Raw genomic sequence first — 11951 nt, 5'->3', positions numbered from 1 at the left:
TGAAAGAGTGATTCAAGTTCTTGAAGACATGCTCCGGTGCTGTATTCTGGAATTTGAAGGCAGTTGGGAGAAATATCTACCATTGTTTGAATTTGCTTACAACAATAGTTATCAGTCGAGTATACGAATGGCACCGTACGAAGCATTATATGGACGTAAGTGTAGAACACCTTTGTATTGGACTGAGCTCAGTGAGAATCAGATTCACGGAGTTGATTTGGTGAAAGAAACTGAAGAAAAGGTGAAAGTAATTCGTGACTACTTAAAGGCTGCTTTAGATCGACAAAAGTCATATGCGGATTTAAAGAGAAAAGAAATTGAGTTTCAAGTGGGTGATAAAGTGTTCTTAAAAGTATCTCCGTGGAAGAAGATTTTGAGATTTAGCCATAAAGGCAAATTGAGTCCACGTTTTATTGGACCGTATGAAGTTATTCAAAGGATTGGACCCGTAGCTTATCGGTTAGCTTTGCCAGCAGAGTTGGAAAGAATACATAATGTATTTCATGTATCGATGTTGCGACGCTATCGTTCAGATCCTTCACATATATTTTCTCCTATTGAGATTGAAATTCGGCCAGATATGACTTATGAGGAGGAACCGATAAAGATTTTGGCTCGAGAGATTAAACAGTTAAGAAATAAAAGTGTAGCCTTAGTGAAAGTGTTGTGGCAAAAACATGGAATGGAAGAGGCTACGTGGGAACCGGAGGAAGTTATGAGGAAACAGTACCCAAACCTCTTTTCTGGTAAGATTTTCGAGGACGAAAATCCCTAAGGGGGGAGAGTTGTAATAGCCCGATTCTGGGTTTAGTCGGAACAATGGTTTCGGGACCACAAATCCGACGAGGGAAAATATTATTATCATTATATTTTTAAGGTCCATAATTTCACGAAAAAATTTTGTAAAAATTTCGTTCGAAAATTTTGACGTTTGGGCATTTAATTTAGTCAAAAGGACTAAATTGTAAAAAGTGCAAAAGTTGAGTTCTACATCTTAGAGGTGTCTAATTGTTATGAAATTTTAAATTGGAGGTCCTTATGTGGTAATTAGACTATTAGGAAATAGATGGACAAAGATAGACATAAGAAATGGGTGAAATAGATTTTTTTTTAAATGGAGCATTTTAGTCATTTGGTAATAAAAAGAATAAAAAGGGAAAAAGATGGCAAAAATCATTATCTTCTCCATAAGTTGCTGCCAAAACTTGGAAGACACCATAGCTAGGGTTTCTTTGATTTTTCAAGCTCATAGTAGGTGCATCTTAGCCCCGTTTTTAATGTTCTTTGCATTTTTGAAATCATCGTAGCTCGGTTTAGCTTATTCTATCAATAATTCATGTTAGGGTTTATATTTAGAAAAATACCCATAGGTGAAATGTGTTTATTTTGTTATTTTATGGTGGAATATGAAGTTAGAAATTATGTTAAACAACTTTTTCTAAGTGATTTTAAGCAAAAACGAGTAAATCGACATAATCAGTAAAAATATTTATTGTTCATAAGTGTATGTTAGAGTGAGAATTTGATGTTGACATAGAAGGGAAAAGTGTTCAGCATGTTGTAAAAGATAAGAATAAGGTGTGAAATTTAATTTTCGAGCTTGGGGACAAAGATGTAATTATGCAAAAGTTTATGGACAAAATTGTAATTTTATAAAAGTTGAGTCGAAGCTTGTTTTAATAAATGTGAATATTAAACAAGCTCAAATTGCTATTATAGATCAGGAAAGATGAGAAATCAACCTTAATCGGGGAAAAGAGAAGATTGAGGATTAAATTGCAAAATCTTTACATTTTGTATCGAGGTAAGTTGTATGTAATTATTACATTGTTATAATTATTTTTGTTATGTTTCGTAACAATATACGTGACAGGGTTAATATTATAATGTGTTTTGGACAAATTATAAAATTTTTTGAGTAAAGATTTGAATAAGGTGTCGATGAACACGTGTGTAGTACTGTGTGAATGCTACTACGTGTATCGATAAATAATGGTCACATGCTTAGTACTAAGTGAAGGCTACTATGTGTATCGAAAAGCTTTGAGCACGTGTGTAGTATTGTGTGAATGCTACTACGTGTATCGATAAACTATGGTTACATGTGTAGTACTAAGTGAAGGCTACAATGGGTACCGAAAAGCTTTGGTCACGTATGTAGTACTATGTGAAGGCTACTACGTGAGCCGTAAAACTTGATCACGTGTGCAGTACTATGTGAAGGCTACTACGTGAGCCGTAAAACTTGACCACATGTGTAGTACTATGTAAAGGCTACTACGTGAACAGTAAAACTGATCATGTGTGTAGTACTATGTAAAGGCTACTACGTGAACAGTAAAATTGATCATGTGTGTAGTACTGCGAAAATAGCCCATTTTGCGAAAACGAGCGGACCATCCGGGTCGGATCGGGTCGACGCGCGGATCTTGGGGGGCCAAAACGGCGCCGTTTCCTTTCCCTATTTAACCCTAGTTTTTTTTTTCATTTTTCCCTTTTCCCTTTTCCCTTTTTTAAAACAAACGGAGAAGGCTCCCTCCCCTCTCTCAAATCCGGCCAAGGTCCGTCCTAGGTCGCCGGTGCACCTCCGCCGTAGCACCGCCGTTGGCGGCTGCCGGAGGTGCAAAATCGAATCTTTTTTAGTCCATTTTGAAGCTAAACGCCCCTAGGACACGTATCTATGGCGGAACTTCGAGAAAGATGAGCCCAAGGCCCGAAAACGAGGGGGAAACCGTTCGCCTCCTCCTCCTCCGGCGCGGCGCAAGTAAGGTTTTTCTCTTCCTTCTCTTTTTATTTCCGTTTAAAAAAGAAAATAAAAATAACAAAAAAAAAACCGAAATCCAAAACAAAACTCTGAAGAAAATCACCTTGAAATTTAGTTTTTATCTTTTCTTTCTATTGAAACTGTTGTTTTTTACAAGAATCGGAAGAAAAGAAAAAAAACCCCCTTACAATGTTGGTATTCGGCTCTTTATAGCTGATTTTCACAATATTTTGTTTCTATTTTTGCTCTCTTTTTTTCCTTTCTGCCTTTTGCGTGTTCTCCTTTTGTTTTTGCAGGTGGAGCAGGTAAGTGAAACAGAGGGAGGATGAGTGGCGATGGGACGGTGGCAGGTGGTGGCAGAGGCATGGGAGGCGTGCGTAGGGACAGTGGCGGCCGACAGAGGGCCCTAGGTGCGGCGCACCTAGGGTTTGAAAAAAATTGTTTTTCTGATTTGTGTTTTCTGGGCTGGGTTTTGGTGGGTTAGGCTTGTAATTGGGTTGAGGGTTTGGGTTTGATTTTAGGTTAGTGGGCCTGGTTTGGTTTGATGAGGCCCAGGCTAAATTTGGGCTGTACATTTGGAAAAAAGCCGATTTGAACCTATTGCAATTACATTAGTAAAACCTTAAATTTACCACAATACAAAAGGTTTTTTTTATGCATTGTAATTTTAATATTCGTATATTATTACTTCTTTTAATTGTGTGTATATATATATTAATAATATTGTTAATTCAAACCAAACGTTTTGTTATCTATTGTGTACTATTTTTAAAAATACCTTTATATTTTAAATACGTAGTTTTTATACGCATACGGATGTGATAAAATTTCTAGTTTAGTACATGATTTTTAAATTTTTTAAATAAAATTTTTAAAAACTTTTAATTTTTAATAATAATTATTATATAATTAAAAAAAACACTTCCTTATAATTTTAATTCAAATTTAAATATTATATTTCACCCACAAAGTGGGGGTTTGGACACATTTTAGGAGTGGTAAAGCCCATCTATTGGGCTGGCCTCGGTTCCCACTTATAGAGAGAGACCATTGTATTAATTAAGTCCAATTCCAACTATATAATATAATGTAAATTAAATTAAATTAAAACGCAGAGTAACCAAAGCAAAGAGAAAGCAAGCAAGGCAAAAGGGAAGGAAAATCAAGCAAAAGCATCGAGTAGGAGCGGTAAACAAAAAAAAAAAAAAATTGGAAATCAAAAGAATGGCGTCATCGTCGAGCAGCGGTCTAACCTTCAAGCTTCATCCGCTGGTAATCGTGAACATATCGGATCACTACACTCGTGTCAAGTCCCAGTTGAACCCACCTCCGCTCACCTCCACCTCCGCCACCGTCAATGGCGTCGAAAACCAGCAGCAAGCTCCTCGAGTCTATGGATGTGTCATAGGCGTCCAGAGGGGCCGCACCGTCGAGATCTTCAACAGCTTCGAGCTTCTCTACGATCCCTCCACCCACTCCCTCGACCGCCCCTTCCTCAAGAAGAAACAGGAGCTTTGTATGTCTTTTCTCTTTTTCATTTTGTTCTTTTTTCCCCTTATTTTAGCGGTAGTAGTACTGGCAATTTAAAATTTTTTTCCTTTGAATTGATTTTCCCAGATAAGAAGGTTTTCCCCCATTTTTATATACTTGGATGGTACTCCACTGGGAGCGATGCCCAGGAATCCGATATGCACATTCATAGAGCCGTATGTTTTCTTAACCATCCTCTCACAGTTATATATAGATAATTACTTTGTAATTTATGTTTCGATGCATATTTGATTGTGTTGCTTGTTATTAAATATTTGATTGATATGGTGATGATCATGAAGAAATGGATTAGGTCTGCTTTTCTGCTTCTATTTATGACTTATTTCTACAATGGAACTATAATGTTGTAATACTTGGTTGCCTCTCCTTTTGATAATTGTTTCTCCTTGTTCATTGTTACAGTTGATGGATATTAATGAAAGTCCTCTCTATGTGCTTCTCAATCCTGCAATCAATCCCACGCAAAAAGATCTTCCAGTCACCATTTATGAAAGTGGTGTGTAGCCTCTCTTTATTTCATCCTTTTATGTTAATCAATACCTACCGTCTCTTATTCTGTGTCTGAATTTTTGCAATAAGGTGTCCTGTGTGACATTATACTATATTTTTAAAGTTTGAAGTGTAGTTGAGTTCAGTTTGATCAGGTTACCATCTAATTTATTCCGTCATATTGCCAGAACATGTTTTGTTTGCTAACATGAGATTTTACATTCTATGTTTGCTGAGTTGGTCTATTTGTGTTAACTTTTCTTTAATCCTGGAATGATCAACTCATGTTCTTGCTTAAAAGTAATTTCTGACCATTTGTGGTGGTGATTAGAAAGGGATGACAATATCACTAACACTAGTCTCCTATTGAATTAATTCAATGTGCTTATATCATCCTGATAGGAACACACTCACTGAAAATCTTGTGCAGTTTTAGGTAGCTTTAATAACCTTTACAGTTCCTCATTATTCTTTGGTGATAACATTTTCTATTCCTCCTCTTGTTGGTCTTGTCAACATAAAAGAGCTGCACGTTATAGATGGGATTCCGCAGCTTATTTTTGTCCGTTCGAGCTACACAATTGAGGTACTTTCCAAGTTTCCATTCTTATAAACCCAGTTTTCTTATAATTTTCACCAACTGGGATTACTGAGGTTGTTTCTTCCATTTTCTCTTTCTTTTTTTTCTTTTGTTTTTTTTTTTTGGGGGGGGGGTGCTTAAAGACTGTTGAAGCTGAGAGGATCTCTGTGGATCATGTTGCCCATCTAAAGCCATCTGATGGAGGTTCAGCAGCAACTCAATGTAAGCTTGCATTCTACTTTTTCTTCTTAGGATTTCTGTGGAAAGTAACAATCCTATTTGATGGAAGCCTATTATTTCTGTCATTGATGGTTACAAGTATTCTTTTCTGTGCTTGTGATGCAGTGGCTGCTCATCTTACTGGTATACATAGTGCCATCAAGATGTTGAATAGCAGAATTAGGGTACTTCATCACTATCTTGTTGGGATGCAAAAAGGTATAAGCCTCTGGTCCTTCCGAATGTAGTGCAAATTAAATTTATTGTAATGCATGTGAATATTCAAACGTTCGTGTAAGAAACCTATATTTTTAGTGTAGGGTGTAGATAAAAGTTTCAAACACGGAAAATACTTGAATATAAACTATTAATTTTCCATTTTGACAAGAAATTTGAAGACTAGATTTGACAAATTTTTCTGGATTTAAAAAGGAAATGCTACCATCCTTTATTGTCTTTATGACTTTTAATCAGTCATTTCCGAATTTTTATCGGATGTTATATATTATTTATAGAGGATAGGTTGACAAAGTTTGACTATTGTTTGGGCTATTGTGGATTACAAGGCCATGAACTAGTTCTGGTTGTTTTCCATTTCAGGTGATATTCCTTGCGAAAATTCACTATTAAGGCAAGTATCAAGTCTCCTCAGAAGGTTACCTGCCATTGAATCAGAAAAATTTCAGGATGACTTTCTGATGGTGAGTTTTTTTTCTCTGGGTCTGTTTAAGCAAGTGAAGGACTATTTGTCACTTTGTGTAGCCTAAAAGTTGATAGATGTGTAATCATACAATATACCACTTAAGATAGCTAACCAGAAGAAGGTAGAGATGTTTTCTGTTCTTGTGGGCATGATTTGGTTTTTCTAGCATAACTGCGACTGACACCTTCGAAAGTGTGGTATTTTAAAATGGGCAACCATCCTCTCAACTTGTTAGTGCCGGAGTACCATTTCTTGCGGCTACCTAAATTCCATATGTAAAGATTTGAAAATCCAACCTACCTCCAGAAAGTTGGTAGAATATTCGGTTATGTTCTGGTAATAGGGTCTTCTAAAACTTTTAGTTCATAGCAGCTTGTTAGCAGATTTGTAGAAGATGTTTGTTGTATGTTAATTGTTCTGTTGCGACAGTGAAAATGGAAAGATATGTTATGCTAGTTAGCAAGGGTATCTTGGAAATAAAACTGGTGTGGATCTTGACAGTTCAAAATTCACATAATCTACTTAAGTGTATTGGTATGGGCATGATTGTTGCCTACTTCAATCATTTGTGTTCTTTGGATTTAGTGACCTTCCTTTTGAGGAATTGCCTATCAATTTTTTAATCTGGTGAAGCAAATGATTAAGCTGCATTTTCATCCTTTTGATCACTTACATGCTTTTCTTTCTCTCTTTTCATAACCTATTCTCAGGAATACAACGACACATTATTGATTACTTATCTTGCAATGTTCACTAACTGCTCAAGGTAAGGATTATGTTTACTTTTGTTTACATAATATGCCTACTTTGGCTAAAATGATTTGGTATGATGTATTATTATGGTGATGGTGACAATGACGTTGACGTGTACTCTTGCAGCACAATGAATGAGCTAGTCGACAAATTCAACACTGCTTATGATAGGCATAGTCGAAGGGGTGGACGAACTGCTTTCATTTGAATGTGGGTATTGTTTATTAGTAAGTTGGATTTTTGTTGGGGAGAATGGTGATGCTGTTTGTGTTTGCAGTGTTTTAAAGCTTCTTAAATAAGGTAATATGATTTGAAGTACTAGTATGGTATTAATAGGGATATTTAAACTTCCTAGAGATGACTGTAAGTGGTGCCTGGCCTTACCTTGCCTGCATATTTCGTCATTTATTGACAAAAAACTACAGTCGCCTCAAATTTTGCCTTGCCTGCCTATTAGAATCAATTGAATTTAGGCTTTTAAGGTCATTTCAATATCAAATGTTCCAGTAATTGAAATCAGTAACTGTTTCAATATGAAGAGGAAAGCAGCAGTATAACAAAGAATCTCATTAAAGTGTAAACAGACACAAACGAACAAACAAACAAAAAACATTTGATGAGTACAAGGGGAAGAGAGAAAGCAAAGGAGTGAATAGAAGAAAAATGTGAGGAATTACAAAGAATTATTAACAACAAAATGGGAGTGGAAGTGTTGAAACACCAAGTACTAGCTACTGTTGCAAGAAGATGGAGCAAAAACCAACCTTTTCCCTTTCAAATCAAATTCCCACAAATAATTTTGTTGCATAATGTTTCCAATAACAGAAAGTGCAGGGAAACGTGCAGGCAAAAACCCGAGGCACCTAACTCCAGCAGCAGCAGCAATGACATAGCTATTCCAGTGTGGTTCAAACCGAGCTCCATCATTGAAGTGAATGATCAATTTTGGCACCAAACTCCCGTTGAAACCCTCAGAGTTGAAGCAATACTCCATTGGTACCCCATCCAATTTCACCCTCTGGTATTTTGAAACCGACACCTTAAGGGCTTCCATCACTGCCTGGTAAGCCGGATCAGCTAGAAATGTTAGGCTAGTGCCGGAGTCGATGATTGTTCCACCGCCTTCACTTGCATCCCACACTTGCATTGGTATTTCCAACATTTTGTTCCCAACAGAGATTCCTATCACATTTACAGCATAAAATGAAGGGATAGCATCGAGTTCGAGCTGGGTGTGGCGAGTATTGCCAGACACTTTGACTTGGTTTCGGTTAGTGCCGAAGATGATGTAGTTGGTGGCATTTAAATGGCTCAAGTGATCAACGAGGCAATAAGAGAATTTGCCACCGAATGTGGCGGCAGCATTGGTTGCGAAAGAATACTTGGTATTGGCTAATCCCATGATACCATCTACGTTTTGCAAAGTTGGGCCCTGGAAAGAGTCAGTGCACCCTATTAGCACATTATGGAGTCTGGTTTTTCTACCATTGGTAAGGCCAGCACTGACGGTCTCGTTAGCAAACACTCCCATTGCAGCTGACCCATCTGAATACCTGTTTCATAATAATAATCGAATTGAACATCAAACCAATCCAAATTGAAGTATTAATTTTCATTTTTATAAAAATAAATTTTTATATTTTTTGTCAATAACCCTACCACTAGGAAAATCAGACACATTTCACCATCACCACTAGGAATTGCTGGCTTTCCCAAAATAAGGCCCCACTCTTACAGGACTTGAATGTCCGGTTTTGGTACCAAAAAAATATTGGGTCATGTGAACCTTACCTACTAATAATAACTACCACTAATATCTTTGTGTTGGATGGTAGTTAAGATAGCAATATGGGTTATTGTATCTGCACTACCCAGCCTCATCCGGTAACTATATGGCTGACACCATTTATTCTCCGATTTACAAATCTTTATTTTTGTGTAATAAATATATAATTCAACTAAAAACGTGCTCCAAATCATAATTTCTGAATCAATATTTACTATATGGACAGGTAGTGAATTTAAAAGCCAACTCTGGGGCTTCAATTGTCTGGAGGTTGGTTTAGTGCATTTAAAGCCAAACTACAAAAGAAGCAATTGACATAAATATCAGTGAGCCTTAGCAGCTCTCCCAACAGCATTTACCTCCCAAGCAGCTCTAACTTTAATACCCAATTTTAGGGTTAGGTTATTTAACTCAACTCCACCTATCGTGGAGATACGTGTATTGGACATTGGACGGAAATAAACAAAATCATAAGCAGAGGAGAGGTGAGGTCAATTATTTACCAACAATGTGTCGTAACTCCATTTAGAAGTTGTTTCCAAATCTAAATACTAAATCTAATATGCGTACCTGTAATCATAGGCGCAAGGGGTAATTGGAGTAGGGCATGTTGTGAGAGAGAAGAGATTCATGAGCTCAACTTTACACATCTCTGAAAAGCAAGGAACTGGGCTAAAGGATGAAGATAATGGAGCATGGAACACCCTCCTTCGGTTTATCCTCCCTTTTCTGGTACAACTACGATCCCCTCTCGAACATCGGTATCGACACCGGATCCACGTCAAATCACTTCCCGTGTCGACTATCAACCAGAACTTCTGCGACGGTGTCCCCACTTTGAACGACGTAATGTATTGGCCTATCCCGAAATCTCTACCCGAGGCAAGCGGCATTTTAATGGATGCAGTGAGTGGATCCTCTTCTTTGGCTCGTCTTCGGTGGGACATGATACCGTGGCGGATAATGTCATGGTAGAGAAGGTCGACCAGGCGTTGGTGCTGAGTTATAGGGTGGTTGTTGGTGAACTGAGGAGCATGCCTATGTATTAACTCTAATGTGATGGAGTTGGAATCGTGTTGATGCTGCATTTGATCAACATGTTGTTGAGCTACAACCATGGAAACCAACACCATGAATGGGACTAAAATAATGAGCTTCACCTTCATAACTAGTATACGCTCACTCTAAACAAATTAAACAAAAGAGAAGATCCAGACCAGACAGGAAGAAAGAAAGAAAAAGAGAAATGAAAGTAGGAAAAAAATGCTTATTTTGGTTGCAATCTATATATACCCCTTTGCTTTAAATCTGCCATCAATTAGGATTTTTGATTAGGTTGTGCTTGCTTCTTGTAATAAATAACATACACACATATCTATATATATATATATATTTATAGATTGTTGCTTCAAGTCTTCAACCACACAGACATCCCTTCCCACTTCTCTCATCTTTCTTTTGTTTTTTCCTTTTTAATTAATTATTATATAAATGATTGCTTTTATAAAAAGCAGATAAATTAATTCAATTGATAATATTTATTAATTTTTGGTAGATTATTGAAGTGTTTGTATTGGACTGCTAATTTACATGTCAACTATAGGTTTAATACTGTTATTCAATTTTATTAATTTATTAATTTTCCTGAAATATGAAGAAGGATTTTTCGAGTTAAAGTTAAAATTATTTATAAAAATAGTAATTAATTTCCTCTGCCTGTGTTGAGTAGGGTTATGTGTTCCTTCTCTCTCATTGGTTGGATTCCAAATGGCTGCCCCAAAATTCAACTCTCTTATATCTAGGGATGGAATCTAAAATTAAAACCCAATTATTGTGTATTGTTGTGTTGGCATTTTATTAATCAAAACAAATAAATAAAAAGAGTAAAAAGTCAGTAACGCGGTGGCTGCCCTGCTCTTCTAATAATTCGTGTCAAATTTTTAGGGTAGAGGACTACTTTTTTAATCAACTCAAGCAACTCAAGCTGTTGCATTGTGGCAACCAAGTTGCTCTCATCTCAATTTTCAGAAATAAATAAAATCCACAATCATGTTAATAAAATATCATCTAAATGTTGCATTTTTATTTATTACACTTTCTTTTTAATTTTTAAAAACATATTATATCATTTGTGACCTCGATAATTATATTTAGGGATGAATGTTGGAGCCAAAATTTTTGAGTCATTCAGTCTCATTTTATCATTCTAATTTGATTTGAATTTTTTTCGAATCGAGTCGAGTTGATCCGAGTAAAATTGTTTGAGTTAAACTAAAAAATAAACATGCCAAATTAAAATCTTGTAGCAATATTAATATTTCTTGTTAGAGCCCACAAATTTAAATATAATTTGAGAACTCTTTGAAACCAAAATAAAGAGAAAAAATATGATAAACTTGAATTGATAATTTACTTGTTTAGGCCTCAAAATTATTATTTTGATTTTTCTTTAACTTTAGAATTTTTAATTATATATATTTAAAAAAATTTATGAAAATTTCAATTTTTTAAAATATTTGAACTTTTAAAATTATTTTGAATTTTTCAGTAATTTTTGTTAGAGGAATCAATTTGCTCATTTTCGAAATTAACAGGGACTAAAAGGGTGTTTACGCCAATATATTATTTGAATTGTTCGAATTATTCGAGTTATTTTAATTGTAAAATTAATTCGACCTGAACTCAAAAAATTGAATTACTTTGACTTAAAAAAAAAACAAATAACTTGAATAACTTAATTCATTAAGTCACAATTCGAAAAAGAATTTTAATTTATTCAAATCGATTTTAATAGATATATAAGAAATCGGTGGATAAAAGTAGGAGACTCCTTTACCTAGAAGCATTGTCATCAACTTTAGCCATTTATACTAATATTAAGATTTGTTGCTTAATTTTATAATAAAATAATTAAATTACAGTTTTAAAAATAATAATTAGAAGAGTCTAAAGACTTGTAAACAACCAGTCATTCTTTTAGTTAGGGATTATTGAAGAGAGATAATAGGAGACAGAAACAAGGAAATTCTTCCTTTATTTATTTATTTAGTATCTTATCTACAGATTTGACAATGACGTTGTTGTTGTTGTTATTACTACAATTAAA

At 35.5% G+C, this 11951-nt stretch overlaps 2 protein-coding genes across 2 annotated transcripts; one reads left to right on the top strand and one right to left on the bottom strand.

The window, feature by feature from the left end:
• Positions 1–3850: 3850 nt before the first annotated feature.
• On the top strand, positions 3851–7494 carry LOC107920323 (COP9 signalosome complex subunit 6a). Its single transcript, XM_016849981.2, has 9 exons — positions 3851–4280; positions 4382–4470; positions 4718–4811; positions 5329–5390; positions 5528–5606; positions 5730–5822; positions 6204–6304; positions 7017–7072; positions 7186–7494. The coding sequence occupies exons 1-9, from the start codon at positions 3989–3991 to the stop codon at positions 7265–7267; spliced, it is 948 nt and encodes a 315-aa protein (XP_016705470.2). The 5' UTR covers positions 3851–3988; the 3' UTR covers positions 7268–7494.
• A 119-nt stretch (positions 7495–7613) lies between these two features.
• On the bottom strand, positions 7614–10318 carry LOC107920322 (aspartic proteinase NANA, chloroplast). The gene is made up of 2 exons (XM_016849980.2): positions 9416–10318; positions 7614–8612 (listed from the first exon to the last, which is right to left on the bottom strand). Exons 1-2 carry the CDS (start codon positions 10009–10011, stop codon positions 7787–7789), a joined length of 1422 nt encoding a protein of 473 aa, XP_016705469.1. The 5' UTR covers positions 10012–10318; the 3' UTR covers positions 7614–7786.
• Between the last annotated feature and the right edge of the window lie 1633 nt (positions 10319–11951).

Source organism: Gossypium hirsutum, chromosome D13 (assembly GCF_007990345.1).
Source record: "Gossypium hirsutum isolate 1008001.06 chromosome D13, Gossypium_hirsutum_v2.1, whole genome shotgun sequence".
Taxonomy (NCBI): domain Eukaryota; kingdom Viridiplantae; phylum Streptophyta; class Magnoliopsida; order Malvales; family Malvaceae; genus Gossypium; species Gossypium hirsutum.
The sequence above is the reverse complement of the archived record's forward strand: the minus strand, read 5'-3'. Positions and strand labels throughout refer to the sequence as shown.

Excerpts from the sequence above, each read along its gene's own strand:
- LOC107920323 (XM_016849981.2), top strand. The coding sequence starts at position 3,989 with ATGGCGTCATCGTCGAGCAGCGGTCTAACCTTCAAGCTTCATCCGCTG. Across the intron at positions 4,281-4,381 it reads CAAGAAGAAACAGGAGCTTT|ATAAGAAGGTTTTCCCCCAT; the intron begins GTATGTCTTTTC and ends TGATTTTCCCAG. Across the intron at positions 6,305-7,016 it reads TTCAGGATGACTTTCTGATG|GAATACAACGACACATTATT; the intron begins GTGAGTTTTTTT and ends ACCTATTCTCAG.
- LOC107920322 (XM_016849980.2), bottom strand. The coding sequence starts at position 10,011 with ATGAAGGTGAAGCTCATTATTTTAGTCCCATTCATGGTGTTGGTTTCC. Across the intron at positions 8,613-9,415 it reads CCTTGCGCCTATGATTACAG|GTATTCAGATGGGTCAGCTG; the intron begins GTACGCATATTA and ends ATTATGAAACAG.